We start from the raw sequence: 20,748 nt of genomic DNA, 5'->3' as shown, positions 1-20,748 counted from the left end.
GTTTGCGCCGGCCGAGGACAGCGTGGTGTTCTTGTGCGGACCACCCGCCATGATTCAGAATGCGGTGCTGCCAGCCCTGAGAGGTGAGTTCGGAACCATTATCGACAGCGCCGTCCTACGTTGCGTATCCGTCTTTGTTGTTAACAATGGTTTAGATTGGGGTTATACGGAAGACGAAAACATGTTTGGTTTTTAACGGGGGCGAGGAGATGCCGCTTACGTTCCCAAGTAACCTAGATTCTGGCCAAAACGTTTAAAGTTTATTATTTTATAATTTGCCGGATATTTAGTGGCCTGGCCCTTATCGTTTAATGACATACGAGAATCAATAAAAAGACCTCCAGCCCTGCAACACACATTCAAACACCTCGCTCATCGTGCCTTGATACTGCCCATGTCACCCTATCCACTTCCACCCCGCCCACCCTAATCAAACACAATGGCCGCCTTGATGACGGTCTTGTTGGCCATGGCGTCCAGACACTCCTGCCACTGCTCGATCCGGTATGTCTTGTTGACAATGCCCGTGACGGCGACGCGGCCGCGCGTCAGGTAGTCAAGGGCGGCGGGGAACTTGTGCGTCTGGCTAAACGAGCCCAGGATGGTGATTTCGGCTTTGAAGATTTTGTTGGGCGCGAACGCGACCGTGTCGGCGTCGTTGTACACGCCGTACACGACGAGCGTGCCGGCCTTGGCGACGTAGTCGATGGCCTGCGCGAGAACGGCCGCGCTGCCCGTGGCCTCGACGACAATGTCGAAGCCGTAGGGGTTGTCGCGGCGGAGCGCCGCCAGCGCCTGGGCCGATGCCGCCGCGTCGCGGGGCAGCTCCACAAACTCGTCGGCCGCCTGGAGCGACCGGGCCACGTCCAGTTTCGGGCCGGGCGGCGCGGCCAGCACCGTGCGGCAGCCGCCGTTCGCCCGCAGCATCTGGGCCAGCACGAGCCCCGTGGGCCCCGCGCCCAACACCAGGACGGTCGAGCCCATCGCGGGCGCAATGCGGTCGAGCCCGTGGGCGGCGCACGCGGCCGGCTCGAGCAGCGTCGCGTCGGCGTCGGTCAGCGCGTCGCCGCGGAGCGAAAAGACGCGATGCGCCGGGTACGCGGCGTACTCGGCAAAGCCGCCGTCGACCACGACGCCGTGCGCGACGAAGCGCTCGCAAAACAGCTCTTGGCCGCGCCGGCAGTAGTGGCACGACGCGCACACCTCCGAGTTGTCGGCGACGACGCGGTCGCCCACCGCAAAGCCAGACACCGCGCTGCCAAACGCAGCGACGACGCCCACCGTCTCATGGCCCGGCACCAGAGGGAAGACGGCACCAAACTCGCCGTGGTGGATGTGGACGTCGGTGCCGCAGACGCCGCAGGCCTTGACTTTGATCAAGACGTCGTGGGGGCGGACGGGGGGGAGGGCTTTCGTGACGACGGAGAAGTTGCGGGCAGAGGCATATTCTAGATGTCGTCAGTGAGGGACACACGATACACGATACAGATACACGACACATGCACATCGGAGGCATACCCAATGCCCGCATGGAGCTGGGCAGGTTGAATTTGTCGAGGCTCATGGCGGTGAGTGGACAGTGGAGAGGTGAGACGGTGTACGACGACAGAACAGTGGTTGAGAAGCTGATTATAGTTGGCTATCTGGTCTGGGCGTCTGTTCGATCGCAGCCACGCTCGAGTTGTTGATTTACTGCCAAAACTGGAGACGACGGGACAAGGAGACGAGACGACAATCTTGCAGCCTCCCTGCTCCAACCAATTCCCAACACTGCACGTTGTGCGGGGAAGAGGGGAGAGAAAGCCCAATACAACGCAAAACCCACGATCACAACCCAAGCCATCAACCACAGCCCAGCCATGGCCCACGATTCGTGGCGCCCGACACCCGTCTCCGCCGTCAATTGTATTTTGTCACCGTTTCCGGACGTATGACCGCACGGCTGAACCGACAGGAGCACGTGGAGACGGTAGCAGAGTCGGAATTCCCACATGGTAACCTCCTAGTAAACCTCTAGTTAGCCCGACCGGAACAACAGGCACCGCGCAGCAGCAGCACAACCAGGACTGTTGGTCTAGTGGTATGATTCTCGCTTAGGGAACACCCTGAGTTGCGAAACTTGCGAGAGGTCCCGTGTTCGATCCACGGACAGTCCCCAGCTTTTTGATGTCGCGATGTCGCCGCGTCGACTTTTTTTGTCGGTAACGCGGCGATGTAGTTACTGCTTCAACTTTTTGTTTGCCTTTTCGCTGGAAATGGATCTGCCTCGTGCTTACTCGTGACAGCAAGACAGTGGCGCAGACGACCGAGCGTGGTCATTCTTATCCCCAGGAAGCCCATACGTCGATCATGGCCACAACTTGGCCCTCCCATGTACGTTGGGCAGGGTCGCTGCAACCAAATCGCCGTCCACAAGTTTCTGCTGGGTTATCGTCGCCGGCTTTGTAGTTTCGTGGACTGGCCGGCTGTGCAATCGAATGAATGTAGGCAGCCCACAAAAGTCACATCGGGGTCACTTTGCAAACGACTTCATTGAAAGATAAAATCACCGATTTCGGACATTTGACAAAAGGCCATCCGTCACATTATGCCTGTGCTTCTTTGAGACCCCATGCTTCTGTCACCGCGTCTCTAGCTCTTACTCTCTAGTTCTTCATCTCCCGTTGCATCCATCGGTATCCCCAGTTCTTTTATCAGCTGCCCCTCGAGGCCCAGTTTCTTCTCTTCACCTATCCGTCATCTGCTACTCGCTCCGAATCTAATCACTCCCTCCACCCACGCCCCCGTCATCGTTCTTGGCCACAAGTCGAACACCACCGCTGGTGGCCGGACGGTCGACGTCGTCGTCGTCATCGTTCCCCTCGCCAAAGCTGGGAGCAGCCGCCGTATCCGCAGCGGCCGTGGCGACGCGTCCAGCCGTGGCCTTGATCTCCTTGATGAGCGCGACAATGTCCTTGGCCTCACATGCTGGGTGTGGCTTGGCCTCTGGCGTGCGCGGAAGCAACTGCTGGGCCACGGGCTTCTTGCCGTTTCTGCCAGCTGGGCATTGGAACGTGTTGGCCCTGGCCGTGCCAGGCGTCTTTGGGACGCGGCACGTTGTGGGCAACTTGTGCCGGTGCGTGTCCTTGCCAGCTGTGGGGATCGCATGAACAAATGGCACGGCCGGCATGCAAGGCACTGTTGACGGGCAAGCAAAGACCGCCGTCGCAGAAGGGAGCACAATCGCCTTGGCTGGAGTCACAGGGGCAGAGTTGGCCTGGGTGGCTCCAGCCGAGTAGTTGCCAAAGCCTGGGAGGCGCGAGACGGCGGCCATGATCTTGGCAGCTGCGGCGCGGTCGGCAGCGGACGGGTCGGGGGAGCAGAAGTCGAGCCGCTAGGGGCAACAGGGCCGACGGCGCGGACGTTGCGGGCAGGGGCTTGGAAGCCGCCAGGAGTACCAAAAGGCGACATCGACATCTGCTGGACGCTGCCGGTCGGGACACCAGCACCACGTTGGCCAGCGGCAGAAATGGCGCCACGGCCAGCGAAGGAAGCAGTAGCGGCGGTGACACTGTTGAACTTGGTCGGCGACGGCAAAACACTGAAAGGAGCAAAGGCAGAACCGTGGCCCATGCGAAAATCAGACCCAGCCACAGGCTGATGACCAGCTCCGGCGGGCAAGCGCGTAGCACGTCCCTTGGAGGAACCATCGCCGCTGCCAATGCTGCCGTCTCCAGTATGGTCGCCAACAGTGAGGGGCGATACAACGCCTCCCATGTCCTGCTTGCCGTCCTTCATGTCCTGAGCCGCAGGGGTGCCCTTGGTAGGGCTGCCTGCCCGCTTCCGCTTTCGGTTTCTGCCGCCGCGGCCGGACCGCTTGGGCGTGGCGTCTTGGCTGTCGATGCCAAGCTTTTGCTTCAGGTTGAGCCAGACTCGGCCGGCATTCGATCGATTGGAAAGGTCACAGTCTGCGCAGAGCTTGTCTAGATCCAACTAGACAAAGAGGACAAGAGGTTAGCAGGCGAACGATATGTGACACAACGCGTGACCCCATGGCCATGCGAAATAAAGTAGTGAGGTGTAGTCATTTACGTCTGGAACCCGTGCAACACAGGTCCATGCCGTGAGCAAAATGGTCTTCTCACGGTCGCTGAGGCCCGCCACGCGTTGGGCAGAGGCGGAGACGCCGTCTGCCTTCAGTGGAGGCATCGCCGGCCGTACGTGGCGTTCGTGTTGCGGTCGAGCCGTTCAATGGCCAAGAATGCTTCTCGGCCCCTTGGAAAGCAGTTGACGATTAATGAAATGAGGATTGTTAGAATGAAAATAATTGTAAAGTGCATGGGATTGATCGTGTGGGATTGAAAGAGTGTTAAGTTGCTGAAAGGCTGGAGTAGTTGTGATAGGGTTTGGGGGCGATAGAGAAGACAGATGGAAGAGAAGTGCAGCGATGAGAGGACGGGGAAGGCAGTTTATATAGTCTTGACCTGGGATAGGAAAAGGGTGTAGAGAAGAATGAGATAATAAAAGAGAGCAAATGCTGAGAGGAAACTGGTGGAAAGCATAATGCCAATGTTGATTTTGTGAGTTGCTGGTTTTCAGTCTTTTGTCTCGACTGGTTTCCGGCCAAGTCACTACTTGACAGGCTCTATGGGCATCAGAATCTTCTCACATTCCTTTACTACCAATGTGCCCTGCTGAGTGTACACAAGACGATGATGGTGGATTTCCAAAGTCTACGTGGCCGGAACACGAGCAGAAAGCGTGATCAAAGTGCAAAGTGGCCAAAGGAGCGGTATCATTTTGCGGACCGGAAACTGGAGTCGAGTCGAGTTCAGAAACGGTCATGGCCTCTACTGCAACTGGATGCCATAATATAATCAAACGTCAACGTGTAGACATCGATGATGCTTGTATGGCAACGGACTGCGAAGTACAACATTGCCGCCGCTGCATGGACGGAGCTGAACTGGCAAAAGGCAGTCGGTAGTGTGCGGCAGCTCAACACACAAAATAGGTACCGTTGCCTAGCTCACCGCTCCTTCTCTCACAAACACTGGATATACAGCGGCGCTAGACGAGCCGTTCACTCCTCCCTTGGGCTTATCTTACTTCTGTTTTGTTTGGGGCGAACAGCGCCCAAAGTCAGAAGAATATCAAAGGAATATGAAATACAGTCTTTGGTTCACAACTGGGCAACACAGGACGCATCTCTTCCGTCTCTACTTCATATCAGATTGTCCCCCTCCCTGGATCAGCGGTCCAAAGAGAAGGTGTCAAAAAAAGAACCAGGTTCGCCTCACACGATATGTCGTCGTCAGTCACGTGTTTTGTCATGATTCCACGAGCTTCCCTTGTTTTTGTGACAATGTTCTCAAGTCGACAAACATAAACAACGGCGAGCATTCGACTTTTCCAAGCCATCTATCAGCATGCTGCAGACACAGCTCTCGCTGTCTGTTCGCTGGTTGTGGACTTTCCTGCCGCTGCATTCCCACAAAGCCCAACTATAAACCCCAGATGGAGTGGCACCAGTCAAGGTTCTCGGGGTCGTCCCGAATCAGGTGGCCGGATGCGTTCGCCAGTCCAAAGGTGCGTCTACATTGGCCAGGAAAGTCGAGGGCATCGATTGCAAGTATTTCTGTTGTGTTGGAAAGGTCGCTGTCCGATTCATCTTCAGTGCAGGAAAGCAAAGATTAAGATCGCGACCAAATTTACGTGATACCACGAGCCGCCATCTCCTTTCCTTCCAATTCTTTAGTTGTCTGGCAAAAACGCTTAGAAGCGACACAAGGAACGACGAGTTTTCCATTTTGAGCGAGAAAATGTATTGTCTACTGACAAATAAAAGGTTGGAACTCGACCTACGTTGAGGATGCACGCCTTGCAGTCACCTCTTCCAATCCATCCGACGCCCCCCCGGTAGACACTCCCCCGGTAGACACCCCCCCGTCGACACCCTACTCGTCCTTGGCAATCTTCTTCCGGTACACCTTGGCAATCACGTCCGGGTTGGGTCCCAGGCCGCCCGCCTTGAGCACGTCCAGCTTCGACACCTTGACGGACCGCACGGCCGGCGCCTGCACGCGGATGGCGGCCGTGATGCGGCTGACCTCGTCGTCGGGAATGTCGCCGCCAAAGAGGACGAGCTGGGGCACGGCGCGCTGGTCGGCGGGCTTGGTGGCGTTGCTGCCCAGGCCGGCGGCGTTGGCCGTCTGCAGGTTGCCGCCAAAGAGGGCGGGCAGCTCGACCTCGGCGGCGGCCAGGTCGAGGCAGGTGTGGACGACTGGGACGTTAGCAGGAAGCCAGCAAACGACAAGAACGTATAGGCAGTCTACCCACCATCGTAGTCTGGCAGGAGACGCTCGCGGACGGCCTCGGAGACCTTGGCATCACGGCCGAGGCTGGCGACGGGGATGGGAGCGGCCATTGTGGATGTGAAGGATGTGATGATGTTATGTTTGGGAGGTGGTTGTTGTATGGGAGCCGAACGTTGTCTGTTTCTGTTTCTGTCTTGGGTGATGGTGTCGAGATGTTTGCCTTCAACGGTCACGATGGCCATCCGTCGTCCTATTTATATTTGTTGGTGTCGACCACTGGCCACTCGACAGCTCAGCTTCAGCAACGTCGCCAGCGTGACTTTCGGCAACCCCCGATTCATGCCGTGCCAACCAATATTCGACACCATGCAAAGGGCAGATCATCACATGCAACAGACCGCATGGATCGGCGACTGGTCAACTACATCATAAGTGGGCGTCTATATTGTCGCGGACACACCAGCTCCCCAACGGACTACGACTCCGGAACAAGCCAGGGCATATTTCGAGACGCGAGGTCCGCTGCGCCGCACAGACACGTCTGCAGAACGGCCACGGTGCTGGTCGTTGAGCTAGCCTCGTCACGTTTATGCACAGCTCGAGCTGCCCTCATCGTTGACGTAGTTCGACATAGTTTGCCATGACGCCTTTCCGACGGACACACCCATCTCCAGATTAAATCGGAGAAATGTTATCTACGAGCGGCACAAGTTTGTGCATTTGCGGGCGATAGCTGTCCGCTAGATGTACGTACAATCCCGCACAGACTCATCTGTAGCGGATCTCCTTTGTCAATCAATTTCGACGTTTATGCTTTGGGGATGGAGTGCTATTGAATTGAATTTCGGTACCGAAGCGCAACATGGAGCCGCCGGTATAATGGTATAATCGACAATTAGCCCCTGCTCGGTTCTGGGTAAATCGGTCTGTGGTCGAGGCTGGGTAAGGGTGGCGTGGCTGTGGGCGGCACAGAGGGCATTTTCCGTCTCACAGTAATGCCGCACGGCTCCATGCCGTATGGTTACTCTACTGATATTTCACATTCACAGTATACGGGAATTCAGAATGTGACTTCTTCAACTCGAGCTGCCGGGCATCTGCTTTGCTCGTCTGTGCCCTCGCCCGATCTACAGCCACACGGACAACCACCGCGCCGCCTGCAAGAACGCCTCCTCCTTGGCAAACTTTTGCCGCGGATCCGTCACGTTCACCCGCACACCGAACCCGTGGCTCGTGCCGCCGTACACTGCAAAGCCGTACTCCTGGCCCGAGTTTTGCAGCAGCGCCGTAATCTCGGTGCGCCGCGCCGCCGGCATCAACGCGTCCGTCTCGGCCGCCGCGACGCTGGCCGGGCCCTGGATGGCCGCAATCTCTTCGTCGCCGAGCATGCTCGGGTGTGCGGCAAAGACGGCGCGTGCGCCTTGCCCCGGCCGAATCGACGTCGTCGTCAGATTGCCGCCCGCACGGAAGGCGTAGCGTCCGCCAAAGCAATAGCCCGTGGCGCCAACGCGTGTGATGCCCAGGCTGCGGATGTATGCGATGCCGGCGGCGACAATGGGATCGGTCTGTGCAGGGCCGTGGTCGTTGAGGAAGGCCGTGGTGTTGAACCCGGGCACATTGATGTCACCCGGAGCAGGTTTGCCGTTGAACAAGTCGGGGGCCACCGTCAAGAAGCCGGCACGGGCAAACGAATCGGCGAGGCTGTCGGCGGTCAGTGAGTGTGCGGGTGAATGGACTTGGTCGCGCACGGAGCTAGGGGGGGGGGGGGGGGACTGCAGTTTGTTCTCTGCCAGTTGGATGCCAAAGACGTCCGTCAGGTACAGCACAGCCTTGGTGGCGTTGCCTTGAGGCTTGGAGATGTACATATCAAACCCATTGTGAGCTTCTATCTGGCCGACGGGCGTTCCACTGTGCGCCACAATGGACGTGTCGGCGACGGGGCAGGTGTGCGCCCAAGTCGTAGCGGCTGCTGCGCCGAGGACAATGAGTAGAGACGAAAGCATGTTGGCGGTTATCCCGACAAGCAGGTGGGTTTGGCACAGGTCGAAGTGATTGCCAACATGGTGTGAGATGTCGAAAGGGGGGCCATTCTTTTAAAGTCTCTTCATAAAGATTGGATGCCCTGAACAGCAAATTTCGGTAGCACCAGAAACGGACGAGCGTATGGTTGCGGGGGAACAGCCTCTGGGCGGTAGAATCGTAAGTTTTGTGATTTCTCGGTAATGCAGTTGCTCGATATTGCATATTGGCGGTCCGTGTCCGAAGCTTTTCCTGAAATTCTCGCATCTTATTTCCTCTCTTCGGGTTGCGGTTAAAGGGAGAAAGGACGCAAGAACGTTATGTAAACGTCTGTCGGTAAATGAGTTAAATGACAAGCGGGTGGGCGTCAACTTGGCATCATCAACTCGACTTGTGACATACTGCGTAGACAGGAAATAACGTTTGGACCTCGCATGCATTCAATTTCAAACGGGCAACTCAAACGCCTACTGCTGGCTGTAGAACGTGCCCCTTTTGCCATTGGTTACATGAGAAGGCCAGTTGCTGGTCAAGAGAAAATGGCTAGACATGAAAAATGGAAAAGAACACAAAAGAAGAATAGGAAGGGAAAGCAGTTGAATAAGAAAAAAATGTGCTTGTGTGCGGCCCCTACCCAATTCAATAAAATATACCGTTCCAAAATATTATCGACCGCAGTCTTGCGGCCAAGTGGTATCAAAGAAAAATAAAAATGCATCCTGGCGCGAAAGTCTGCAGCTCGTGGAATCCATCGTCCCACAAACTCCCCACCATTTTCCATCCCACCCCATATCTACCATCTCTATTTTGATTCCGCTTGGTAAAGGATATGGACAAAAACTTTTGTACACCGTAAAATGGACGCCGTCCTGTCCAAAGGAGAGAAACCCATCCCTAACGCCTAGAATGCCGAGCAAGTGGAAAGTGGAAGAAAGCGGTAAGTCAACCAAAGGAAGAGTAATGAAAAACGCTCGCTGACTCCTCCAGTATCGTAAAACAAAGAAAACCCAAAAGGTATCAAAAAAAAGAACAGAGAGAGAAGGCCGACACCAAGGCCAGGCTCATATCCTCTTGACCACTTCGCGCTCCAGCAGCTCGACCTCGCCCGTCTCGCCCAGCCGCCGCCGCTCCATCACCCACCGGCTCTCGCCGCTCTCGGCCTCTTCTTCCTTGACGTACGATATGCTGTCCGAGGACCCCTTATGGCGGTGGCCGTGGCCTCTGCCCGGACGGCGCGACGACATGGGAGGGATGGGCGGTGGCGGACCACGGGCGGGGGAGATGGGCGATGCGTCCGCTGTCGGCTGTTGCCGTTGTTGTGGCAGCGGCTGTGGCTGTGGCTGTTGCTGTTGCTGCAGCTGCTGTTGTTGAAGCAGATGTTGCTGCGTCCTCAACCACTCCAGCTGCTTCTGCATCTGCTCCGTCTCGCGCGCCTTGACCTGCAGCTGCTGCTCCAGGTCCAAGACCTCCGAGTCGTGCATTTGTTTGAGGCGCAGCTGCTGGCGCTGGTCCTCGGGCAGGACGGTGTTGTTCTCGCTGGTGCCATATCCGTAGCCGTAGCCTGTGTTCGTATTGGTACGGGTACTGCCGCTGCGCTGCAACGGGTTGTGCATCCATAGCATTGAGCCTGAAGCCGAGCTGATGGCACTTTGGCCGCCCCCCACATCCGACTGGCCCACCACCGCTGCGTCCGCCACCGCTGTGTCCGCCACCGCGTGCGCCTCTGCGTCCGCCCCACCGACCTCGGCAGTCTCGGGCATGGCCTCGGTCGTCTCGAGCATCTCGTCGTCCTCCTCCATCACCGGAGGGAAACTGCTCGCCGGAGGGATCGGCGATGTCGGCAGCGGCAACATGTTGTTACCACCATAACCACTACCACCTCCGCCACCACTGGTCCCGGGGTGCAGGCTCGTGAGCGTCGGGCTGCCGCACTCACTGCCGTTATCCGAGTTAAGGTCGCTGCCCGCCGCACCGCGAGGCGAATAGGTGATGCCGCCGCCGCCACCGCCACTGCCACTGCCACTTCCACTGCCGCCACCCGAGGCCATGCGGTGGTGGTACTGCGCCGGCAGGGGGTACTGTTTGGAGACCAACTGAAGCTGCGACGCCGTCGGTCCAGGAAAGGGCGACGAGGCATTGTCGCGGTCGCCGCGTTCGCGGAGGTCCTTATCCTTGCTCTGCATGAGCATGGGGCTGCCCTCGCGGCTCGAGCTGACACTGCTGCCGCCAAAGGTCCGGCTCCGCAGGCGCAGCAGTGCCGACAGGCTGAGGTCGCTGTTGTCACCCTCGGCCAGCAGGGCAAGCTGCGCCAGCCCAGGCGAACGGAGTTCGCTGCTGCTTCCGTACGGCGGCACCGCCAGAGACATAACGCTGTTACGGTTAGAGTACTCGGAGCGCTCTGTGATGGGCGTGAGGTTGGGCTCGCGGGACACAACGCGGCCGGACGTGCTACGGCCGATGCCATCGGGAATAAAATAGCCGCCATTCGCATACTGGATCCGGTCCTTGTCGGCATTCTTGTTATTGTTGTTGTTGCTGCTACTACCGTGGCTGTTGCTGTTGCGTGACGACTGCGGGAGCGGGGCCGAGTAAAAATTGAACTCCTGGCCGTAGAATCCATCCATGTCGTTGGCCAGAACCTCGGCGTTCGCTTCGGCGATAATAGCGTCGTCATCGAGATCATAGTCATCCATATCCTGCGTGTATGCGCCAGAGTCGTCATCAAAGTCATACTGATAGTCCATGTCGCGCTCACTGGTGAAAGCGTACGCCAGGTGGGAGGCGGAGCCCGAGCCCGGCAGACCCGCAAGGCCTCCATCCGATCCCAGCACTTGTGCAGCAGTGGCAACGGGTGACGAGACCTCAACGACGCCGTCGTCCGCATCTAGGGTCTGTCCTTGTAGACCCAGGCCAGTACCTCGAATGTCGTCCATGTCAAACGCCGGGGGCGAGCTGGTCGGCTCCGGGGAGAAGCGGGTCGACGACGAGTCACGACGGAACTTGCCCGAGGCGGCAGCCTTATAGGCAGCGGCGGCCAGAGCTGCCTGGTATGCGTCAACACGCTCGGCATCGGTCATGATAGGTGGTAGCTGCCGGCGCAAGGCTGTCAACGAGTCTTCGCTCTTGCGGACCGGTGCAAACTGAGAGGAGAGCAGGGGAACAGACGGGGAGTCCGTAGTCTGCGCCGACTGCGTCAGGGCCGCCGGCTCATGTCTGTCATTCCTGCCGTGTGCCATGCCGGCCACACTCATCGATGTATGGGCGGTCGAGTCGGCGTCTGGCGACTTGTCAGACAACTCGGACGATGGGACATCGGATTCGTGTCGCGCGGAGCCCGAGGCTGGACCAGACGAGGCGGCTTCGATAGCAGCAGCCATGGCGGCGCGTTGGGCCGCTTGGGCCGCGGCAAAGGCACCGGGGATCGGACGACCGTATTCGTCCGTGTCGTCGAGATCAAAGATGGACTCGTCAAACGCGGCACCCGACGATTCTGTCTGGCCAAAGCTGAGCTCGTCGGCGAGGCCCTGGTCGTAGTAGAGGTCGTCGCCATAGGAGGTCGAGTTCGGGGCAGGGTTGGACTGTGCTACGGTATTGTAGTTGACGGTCGTTGGCTGGGGCTGCAAGGTGACCGTAGGTTCGACATTGTCGACCTCGTTTTCGTACTGGTCCATGTTCTCGTGGGAGTCATCACCTCCGTAGTCGTCTCCATTAAACTCATCGTACTCTTGCTCCTCGTAACGCGTATGTAGTACATCATTCGAGAGCAAAGAGTGTCGAACTTCCGGTTTGTTGGCGGTATTTGTTTCCGCGTTCGCTCCAGTGTTTGGAACAACGGTATCGGCAACGCCGTGGGGATCGAGAGACGAGAACGACGAGGCCGAGGGAGGATAGGTGTCGGGTGCCGCATCTATCGTTAGGGCAAAGCCAATCACACGACCGGCTGCATCACGCGGCGTGGCAGTAACACCAGCACTGGTCGGGCTCACCAAAGACGAGGCGGGATTGGAGCGCTGGAAGACGAAGCCAGCGAAATTCTCTTGGTCGTTGTCCGGGTCCACGCCTTCTGGATCGTCGTCTTCGGCCTCGATGTGCAACGTGGGTTCGTCTTCCAGACTCAGCGCGCCGAGGCCCGTCCCAGAAACGTCCTCTTCGTCCATTCCGCTGTGGGGAATCTCCTCTTCGTAATCGTCCTCCGAGCGGAACAGATGGGCATCGTCTTCTTCGTATTCGTCGGCGTCGGCGTTGACGCCCGGTATGCGCTCCTCGAGACCGTCATCATCCATCATGGCGTCGTAGTCGTAGCCGTCGTCGTCCAAATCGTCAAAGCGCGAGTCGCGCGTGCCCATGCCATCGTCATCGGAAGCGTCGCCGTCGCCGCCGCCTGTGGCCTTTTTCTCGGCTTGCTTCTGCCGGTGGCGCTCCTCAAGCATTTTCTCCTCGCTGGCTGAGCCAATCATAAAACTAAAGCGGGAGGAGGTGCTCTTCATATGCTTCGGCAGCGCAGACGCAGCCACCGAGGCCACCGACGCGGGCGTGGTGGCCGAGGTCGATGGCAGCCCGCTAGTGGTATCGTTTGTGTCTGCGTTGTCGGTGGTGTTGGTGTTGGGCGACAGATCGTCGGATAAGGACACATTGTGCGACCGTGTGGTGCCTGTGGAGGGCGACGATTTCAAGAGGGACGCGACATCGGCCGAGACAACACGCGATCGCGCAGAGGTCGACGCGGTTCGCACAGAGGACGAGGAAGGACCGTCGCTAGTGGAAGGTCGCTCTGGCAGGGGCTTCTCGCCAAATGAAAGCGTGCGGTTTTCCTGGAGGGTTTGCAGGGTGTTCTGCGAGGACATGCGGATGGGGCCGCCTCGCTGCTCCGCCATCGGCTGTGGTTGTTCCTGCGGTTGTCCCAGTGGCTGTCCTTGTGGCTGTCCATGTGGTTGTATCTGTGCCTGTGCTAGTGCCTGTGCGTGTATCTGTGTCTCTGCTGATTTTGGTAATGGGGCCACAGAGTTTTGCGTTGCGTCTGGTGTAACCGACGAGTTTCGGCTGGACGGGTAGGAAGAAGAAGATGACGTCGGCTGCGGTGTCGAGTGAGACAGCCGTGCGGAGCTTGTGTCTGTGGACCTCAGCTGCGGCGGTGCAGTATCGACGCCGGCGGAGCCTGCATTCGAAGAGGAAGGGAAGTTGTTGGGGATCTGCGAAGGAACGGGCGCCTGTTTCGAAGAAGGACTGGTCGCTGAATTAGGTCGGGGGCTGCCACCGACATTGGCAATGGCAGCCATAGCCGCTGCGGCCGCTGCCGATGTGGTGACCGCAGGCGCATCCGGTGGAACAGCACGGCGTGGTCCGGGCGCACTAAAGTCGTGAACGCGGGTGCCACGGATGGGCACATAAACCGGCCCGTCGGCGTTGGCATTCGACATGCCGGTGACATCGGAACCACCTGCCCCGGTCTTGCGGCGGCCAAGTAAAGTAGACACGGGGTTTTTCCGCAGAAAGGGCAGGCTTTTCTTTGTCCGAGCATTCGCAGCAGCGGCCGCACTCGCCGCGCTGCTGCTTGTTGCACCGTGGGAACTCCGAGAGCTTTGGTTGTACGCTTCGTTGGCGATATTTGCGGCTGTCGCGGCCGCCGCCGCAGCCGCGGCAGCGGACGACTTGAGATCTGTTGGCGTGACAAAGGACGTTGCTGACTTGCTGCCCGAACGAGGATCCTTGCCGCTGTTGGCGCCTTGTGCTGATAGATATTGCCGCGATGCGAGGTTCGTGTTGATCGGCGGAGGAGGCGGTTTGGAGCGGGACATGCGTCGCTCGGGCGTGCCGTACACTGCGGGCGAGGACATGGCTGTGGATGTTGGCGACGCTGCCACGTTGGACAGAGAGGAGGACGGCCGCTTCGACGCATTCACTGTTGCTGCTGTTGCCGCAGCCGTCGACAGATCTTGTGCACCGTGCCGCCGCAGATTCGCCAGAGCAACACCGCCGATAAAGCCGGACTCGCTCGTTGTCGCTGGCTGGGGCTCGGGAGAGGGTTCGTTGATCTGAGGTGGAGAGTAGATGCGCGGCGTCGAGTGCACGTTAGGCTGTGTCGCTTGGTAAGGAGTTCGTCGGTGGCCGAGCGAGGTCGACGGCGCAGAGTAAGATGGGCCGGCAGGGGGGAGATTCGGTTTCGCGGCCGGGTCGCTGAGGAAGTTGTAGTCGGTGTTGGACGAGGTCGTCATGGAAGACGCGACACGGGTGATCGGTGGGAGAGACGGAGGCATGTTGGACGCGGAGGGCGCTGCTGTTGTTCTCGTCGAAGCAGTTGCCCCTGCCGTGTCGCCTACGGCCGAAGCTGCCGCCGCGACTGTTATATCGCCCACACTGCCCGTCGATAGCGGCCGCTGTGCGGCGGAGTGCTGCGGTTGCTGCTTGTACTGCCGGGCAGGCGGCTCCCATGCTGCCAATTGATCGGTGCCGGGTGGTATAGGGGATGTCGGCGTTGAGTTCGACGTCCCTCGCCGATGGTGGAAGCGGGAGAACATGGTTCGTTTGGAAGAAAAGAGAAAGAAGCAATAAAGAGATGCGTAATAGTCACAACAGAAAAAGCAAAAACGTAATGAGACCGGAATGGGATGGCCGCCAAGACGCGATGACGATAGGGGCGGCCAAACGCGCCAAAGAAGCAAAAAGAGCCAAACGAGAAACAGCTCACAGTCGGCACGCCCTCGATGCAAGGACAGGGCTTCGTTCGGGAGACACGAGCAGGGCTGTGTGCATTCGTGTTCGTGCCTGCTGTGCCGCCTGCCGCCAGTCGCCAGTCGCCTGCACTATTCCGTGCGCTTGTTCGTTGTGTCTCTCTGTCGCCCCGGAGTTTCTCGTATTTGTCAAATTTGTTGATTCAGACGTGGGCAGTCGCGATGCCCACCTGGTCACGTCGGTCCCCTTCCCCTCGAGGTGTAGCGCGGTCGAGGATTTGGAGCGACAGGAAAGCGCGGCGCATATCGAGGAGCCGGATGGCAGGAGCGCAGGTTGCTTTTGATGAGCTTCACAAACCGGGAAAGAACAAGGCAGAATGAAATGGCGACAAAAAAAAAAAAAAAAAAAAAGGCAAGAAGAAACAAGGAAAGCAAGCCGCATTGCGTGCGTCGCCCTGCTCCTTCCTTCTCGTGTTGCAGATTATCGCAGCGTCGCCGCACAGCGTCGTATTGGCAGGAGCAATCAACCTCAACGACGCCATGTTCCTTCTTCAGCGCCTCATTACTTGTCCGAGTCTTTTGGCGTTGGCATGCCTGCCTCGGGGCTGATGGCGACCAATGGGGAAAGAGCCTGGAAGGGAGGTAAGAGCGAACAAGAGACAAAATAGTGGGGCGCTCGTTCCAACAACAGTTCCTTCCCCAAACTGGTTGACACTTCGGTGCGCAATCCACAAACTAATACGAGCCAGAGCATTAGCAGGGTGGAAATGCCTGTCCAGCGCCTGGTAAGCCTGTAAAGGATTAAATTTAGAAGCAAATAGTGGGCTGTCTGGCAATGAATCCTCCCCGCGTAAAATGACAAGTGACTTTAGGCTCCAGATTGAGGCGCACATACGACGAAGGTGAACAACAAATCTCGTGTCCGGATCTAAAGACTTTCTATTCGAATCGTGTGGCTGTGTTCGAGTCATCTACAGACATCAAATACAGCCCGTATCCTTTCACCCGCCGAGAAGCGGTGCTGTAAGTCTCACTGCCCACGTCTATTTCCCAGGTTTTTACCAATGGTTAGCTTGTCGCTGGTGTATTATCTGGACAAGGAGTTAGAGAGCTGGGCAATAAACTAACCTCGTCTTAATGTTCAGTTACTCTTTTTCAAAGTGAAGCACTGGATTCGTAATCACAAGCAGGTGAGTACTTCGTATCTATGTAAACAAACAGTTCAACCCAACGCCAAAACCAGCACCATAAAGCGAAATCAAAATTAAATCAAAATCAGGCAGAGCCCCAAAAACATCAACATGTCGTCCCCTTATTGGTGAGAACGGTAATCTTCGCGGTGCGGACCCCCGTATCCATGTTGGGGGTTGTAATAACCAGCACCGTTCGCCTGCGACCTCGTCGACGGCATGGCATCATACGGCTGCGTCTCCATCGGCGGCAGCGATACTCCTGCAGGTCCCTGTCGCACGGCCCCCGCCACCCACGGCACTCTGTCGTAGTACTCCGAAGCCTGGCTATGGCCGGACTCTGTGTAACGAGTGTTTGCTATGTGCGCCCCCCCGGCCGACCCGGACATGGGTGGTCCGGCGGTGTGTCCATAATGGCCGTAGTGTCCGTGCTGTCCGTAGTAGCCCCCTTGACCTCTGTGCGCTTGTTGCGGGACATTTGGTGAATATGCCGCCCCGTGTGCACCCTGCGGCAGCTGTGGGTGGAGAGAACTCGGCGCCAGATTCACTGAAGGCAAGCTCGGCGCCGGGTCAACATGCTGAGACCCACGGTGCGGAGCCGGCTGGAGGGGCGGCAGTGCACGTTTCTCAGACTGTGATCCATTCTTCTTCGACGCTCCCTGTCGTGATTTGCGTGAGGAGGTTTGAGACGGCGGCCCCATCGGCTTTACGGGTGTCTGTCGCTGCACGTTGGATGCTTCTGCAACTTGAGCTGTATATGGGTTTGTCTCGGCCATCTGGTAGACGAAGGGCGAGTGCTGTGGGTGCAGTGCTGCCGCCAGCTCCTGTCCTGGCGATGCTGGGTCGGGACTAGACTGTGCTAACACATACGGAAGACTCTGTATGAGAGAAGCCGCTGTGGTTGGTACGCCACGCACGTTGGGATCACCATTTTCCGTGTCTGCGGCTACTGTTGCGTCACCTGTTTGCTCAATGTAAGGATTCCCAGACAGATCCGACGGTGAGTGCTGCAGAGACGGGTCGTAATTTGGCACAAAATAAGATGAGGACGGTCCTGCCAAACTCCCCAGATTGCCGATTTCCTGTCCTGGCGGCGGCGCCATCGTGTACTGGTAGCCACCATTTCCTAATCGAGGCTGCTGTGTAGCTGGAGCGTCTTCGGAGACTGATGTCTGGAGGGTTGTTGTTCCTGTAATCGAAGATACATCGGCCGAGTTGGGGAACCCATGCAAACCAGTTGGGGAACCCATGCAAACCAACGTACGCTTGGAACGTCAAGCTCACAGCGTTCTTAAGCCGATCTTGCATTTCTTCCGCGCTACAAGTGCTGTCGAAGAGCACATCGCCTTGTCGCACCTTGGCGGACAGAATTGTTTGAAACATATCAACGAATTTTTGCCTGCCATTCGACTGTTCCAAGCTGCTCATTGGCACCGCTGCGTCGTAGACTTTCAATTTTGCTGTTAGCACGTTCGCTCATTCGGTTGTAGCCGCTGGGATCTCTCCCCAAATGATCTCCCACTCTTGAAAACTCACATGGCGTTGCTGGCTCGTCAGCCTCGGGGAAAAGAACTCGCCAAATATCATACCAACGTTCTAACTTGTGCTTTTCTTGACTCTTCTTGTGGTTTTTGCGTTCCAAAGTAGTCCATTGGGCCTCGCTGATGCCCTCTTTCAACGATGGGTCGCCCCTCTGGCAGACCTCCTCACGTTGCCGGTGTTCAGTCAGCTGCTGCTGAAGCCAGGAGGCTCTGTTCGATCCGGTGAAGATATGATAGCAGCGGTCGCACTGGACTGGTTTGTGCCTCCGCTTTAGATGCTCCCTGGTGACACAGAGAAAGTTAGCCACTGGCACACTTGACTAAGGATATTTCGGAACAACCTGTCAGTAACGAAAGTTTGTACTTACTTCAGTCGTTGGATGGTCTTGAAACCTGGGCCAGCACACGTTCGATACTTGTCCTTCCGAGACGATGCCGGAGAAATGTGTCGAATCCCGTACTTTATGGGATCAAACTTGTGGAAATGGCAAGCTAAATACAGGTCCTTTATTCCTTGGGGCAGTCCCAGAAAATCAGGACTATCATTCCCACCCTCGTCATCATCATATTCGTCCTGGTCGTTGTCAGAATCCGACTGATGGCGTCTCTTTCTTGCAGCCCGTGAGGACCGCAAGCTTCCGCGGTGTGCGCGAAGTGACTCGGGAGAGTCGATACTGCCATTGGTGCCATCGTCACCGTCGACGGGATCCGCCACTTCGATCTGCCAATTGTCAATCTTTTCTTGTACAGACTTTGCTCTCAGTCTGTGGAGATATGGAATCAAAGTCACGGCCAGGCCGATATTTCCGCCCACAGCGGCCAAAATATCAGCGTCAAAACTGTCATCATCTGTATCCCGGTCACTGTCGCTGTTCTCGCTGGTACTGGGGCTGCTGTATTCATTTTCAATACCGCTGCCAATGTCGTTCTCGGGACCGGCAAGCGTAGTAGGCCGTCCTGAGTGCAGTAATTGGGGCACTTGGCTGAATCGTGATATGTTCGGACTTGGTGTCATGTCTCCGCTTCTCCGCCGGTCTACTTCTCTGAGTGCGGTTCCAGATCTGGTCGACAACCTGTTAGTATTAAATTATAAAACAATACCACAAAGGACTCTGACATATCACGGGCTTGTCATATACATACCCACTATCAGATTCGCTCCCTGAAGAGTCGGCGTCGCTCTGTCTCGAGGAGTCATCTTTTGTTCCGTCGGCGCCTCCATCTTGCAAAGGCAACGATGCAGCAAAGCTGCTGGTGGATGAGGGTAACGATGCTGCCATATCAGTAACAGGAGACGATGATCTTGATATCTCGCTCTCGGCCCCTGATACATAGGTGTCTGCACCCGTCTTTTCGACTGGTACGAACGGGGCTCTTTTATACGGTTCCGATCCGCCTAGAGGTGACGCATGCAAGTGCGTGGCAAAGCCTTCCCGCTTTCCTGCAGGCTTCGATGGAAGAACCACCAAATCGGTTTTCTTTGTGCCAGAGACCTGTTGTGTCTTCTTCATATTGTCATGCGCCGTTGACCGATGCGGGGCCATCTTGGACTGCGCTCCCATGACGGTGCACAACGATTATGCGTGATCCACAAGGTCAACCAGTGTAATGATCCGATGGAAAATAGAAAAATAATAAAGTGTAGCCAGCAAATAAATTAGTCCGGGTTAATGACAAGATCTGGAGAAAATCGAGAAGCCATGGCGCCGAGGAAGGGACAGGGACCAATCCTTTTCAACACTTCTCGCGAGGCCTGCCTCGACATGGAGAACTATCATGTTTGCGGCCTTTGCGTTATTCTCGTCCCTGTTGAACTATGACTTCCTTGTTGTCTTCTCAGCTTTGTGCTATTCTGGGCTCTGGGCGTCTTTGGTCCATTTTAGTCCGGTTTTCCATTGTCTGGAGTCCTCATTTGACGCTTGCTTCGTTGTCGATATGATTGTAATTGGTGATATTTCCGTGTCATCTTCACCTCACTTGCGTCCCAACGCAGCTGCGTCGGTGAAAAGGTGGCCTGGTGAGGTCACCTTGCTTAGTTCACACCAGAGAAATCCGCATTAGAGCATGTGCCACTTGGTCTGGCCAACAATGAGTATGTGCAATGTCCTCTTTCAGGCACTTTGTGAAAGGACAAAACCAACCCGAGGGCGAACTCGTCAACCCATTCCTCAAAGCAAAATTTGCGCTCAAGGGGTCGGGGACCTTCCTGAGCACTTATTTAGAGCAAAGGCATGTGAAGCGCCGAAGTATCGCGCACAGCCTTGCTTTATGCAGCCGTCGAGGGCGACGCCTGAATGGTCAGATCCAACAGAGCTTCCACGCAATTGCGTTGGCTCGCAACTGCACGTCCGTGACGGACAAATCAGACACGGCGAATTCACAACTCCACAACTCCACAGTTTTGTTGTTCAACGACTGTAAATCTCCCAGGTCCATTTTGCAAAATTACTTCCACTCGCCCGGTGTTTTCAGCTGTGTAGAGGAGTCCGTGTTTCTTCGCGCCCTGCGTACGTCGTTCATTCCACTGAAATCGTTTTTGAGGTTCTTGCTGACCGGTTTGGATCCTCACATCAGTCTCAGGAGGTGCTTTCGGTGGGTCGTCTCTTTGCTGCCACTTCGTACATATGGCGTGTGTACTTGAACAGAGCGCGCTTATTTATTGCTTTCTTTTTGTTGTTTGTCCTTGGCAACAAATCACTATCTATCCGCAGCTACATTAGTGTCAGGGTTCTGTGTTTAAAGTATCTTTGCTCCGGAAGGTCGCCATATGCCTCTCCGCCAAAGTCTTCCAGAACGGACACCCACACTACCTTCCACCGAAGTTCGGTTGCCGTGATGCTCACTTTCGCACTTGTAAACCTCGCTTCGGGTCCACGCTTCCTCGCTCCAGTCACGCCATCAATGATCAATGATGCTGTCCATTCAAGCTGGGGGGAGCACCAGCGCTATTCCGGCACCAATGGACCTGAGGAAAGTCGTTCTCCGTTTGCAGTCTTCACCCAGAGCAAGCTCTGAAGCTGGCGTGTTGTACGAT

The 20,748-nt window shown here is 56.8% G+C and overlaps 7 protein-coding genes and 1 non-coding gene across 8 annotated transcripts; 1 reads left to right on the top strand and 7 right to left on the bottom strand.

Moving 5' to 3' along the window:
* Positions 1 to 426: 426 nt before the first annotated feature.
* On the bottom strand, positions 427 to 1,564 carry SPBR_08539 (alcohol dehydrogenase, zinc-containing; the record flags this gene model as incomplete). The annotated part of the gene is made up of 2 exons (XM_040766777.1): positions 427 to 1,448; positions 1,519 to 1,564. 2 exons carry the CDS (start codon positions 1,562 to 1,564, stop codon positions 427 to 429), a joined length of 1,068 nt encoding a protein of 355 aa, XP_040614487.1.
* Positions 1,565 to 2,063: 499 nt separating this feature from the next.
* SPBR_09566 lies at positions 2,064 to 2,156 on the top strand. The gene has a single exon. It is a non-coding gene; the product is annotated as a tRNA-Pro (tRNA).
* Positions 2,157 to 2,758: 602 nt separating this feature from the next.
* Positions 2,759 to 4,188, bottom strand: SPBR_08890 (uncharacterized protein; the record flags this gene model as incomplete). Its single annotated transcript, XM_040767016.1, has 3 exons — positions 2,759 to 3,316; positions 3,394 to 3,972; positions 4,072 to 4,188. 3 exons carry the CDS (start codon positions 4,186 to 4,188, stop codon positions 2,759 to 2,761), a joined length of 1,254 nt encoding a protein of 417 aa, XP_040614486.1.
* Positions 4,189 to 5,936: 1,748 nt separating this feature from the next.
* Positions 5,937 to 6,406, bottom strand: SPBR_08740 (uncharacterized protein; the record flags this gene model as incomplete). Its single annotated transcript, XM_040766978.1, has 2 exons — positions 5,937 to 6,262; positions 6,319 to 6,406. The coding sequence occupies 2 exons, from the start codon at positions 6,404 to 6,406 to the stop codon at positions 5,937 to 5,939; spliced, it is 414 nt and encodes a 137-aa protein (XP_040614485.1).
* Positions 6,407 to 7,423: 1,017 nt separating this feature from the next.
* SPBR_08621 (uncharacterized protein) lies at positions 7,424 to 8,299 on the bottom strand (the record flags this gene model as incomplete). Its single annotated transcript, XM_040766859.1, has 1 exon — positions 7,424 to 8,299. One exon carries the CDS (start codon positions 8,297 to 8,299, stop codon positions 7,424 to 7,426), a length of 876 nt encoding a protein of 291 aa, XP_040614484.1.
* Positions 8,300 to 9,376: 1,077 nt separating this feature from the next.
* SPBR_08065 (uncharacterized protein) lies at positions 9,377 to 14,830 on the bottom strand (the record flags this gene model as incomplete). The annotated part of the gene is made up of 1 exon (XM_040766303.1): positions 9,377 to 14,830. The coding sequence occupies one exon, from the start codon at positions 14,828 to 14,830 to the stop codon at positions 9,377 to 9,379; it is 5,454 nt and encodes a 1,817-aa protein (XP_040614483.1).
* A 1,465-nt stretch (positions 14,831 to 16,295) lies between these two features.
* Positions 16,296 to 17,276, bottom strand: SPBR_08585 (uncharacterized protein; the record flags this gene model as incomplete). Its single annotated transcript, XM_040766823.1, has 2 exons — positions 16,296 to 17,027; positions 17,091 to 17,276. 2 exons carry the CDS (start codon positions 17,274 to 17,276, stop codon positions 16,296 to 16,298), a joined length of 918 nt encoding a protein of 305 aa, XP_040614482.1.
* A 23-nt stretch (positions 17,277 to 17,299) lies between these two features.
* SPBR_08352 (uncharacterized protein) lies at positions 17,300 to 18,994 on the bottom strand (the record flags this gene model as incomplete). The annotated part of the gene is made up of 3 exons (XM_040766590.1): positions 17,300 to 17,345; positions 18,083 to 18,787; positions 18,858 to 18,994. The coding sequence occupies 3 exons, from the start codon at positions 18,992 to 18,994 to the stop codon at positions 17,300 to 17,302; spliced, it is 888 nt and encodes a 295-aa protein (XP_040614481.1).
* Positions 18,995 to 20,748: the final 1,754 nt, after the last annotated feature.

Source organism: Sporothrix brasiliensis, assembly GCF_000820605.1.
Source record: "Sporothrix brasiliensis 5110 chromosome Unknown Cont22, whole genome shotgun sequence".
In the NCBI taxonomy this organism is placed as follows: domain Eukaryota; kingdom Fungi; phylum Ascomycota; class Sordariomycetes; order Ophiostomatales; family Ophiostomataceae; genus Sporothrix; species Sporothrix brasiliensis.
The sequence above is the reverse complement of the archived record's forward strand: the minus strand, read 5'-3'. Positions and strand labels throughout refer to the sequence as shown.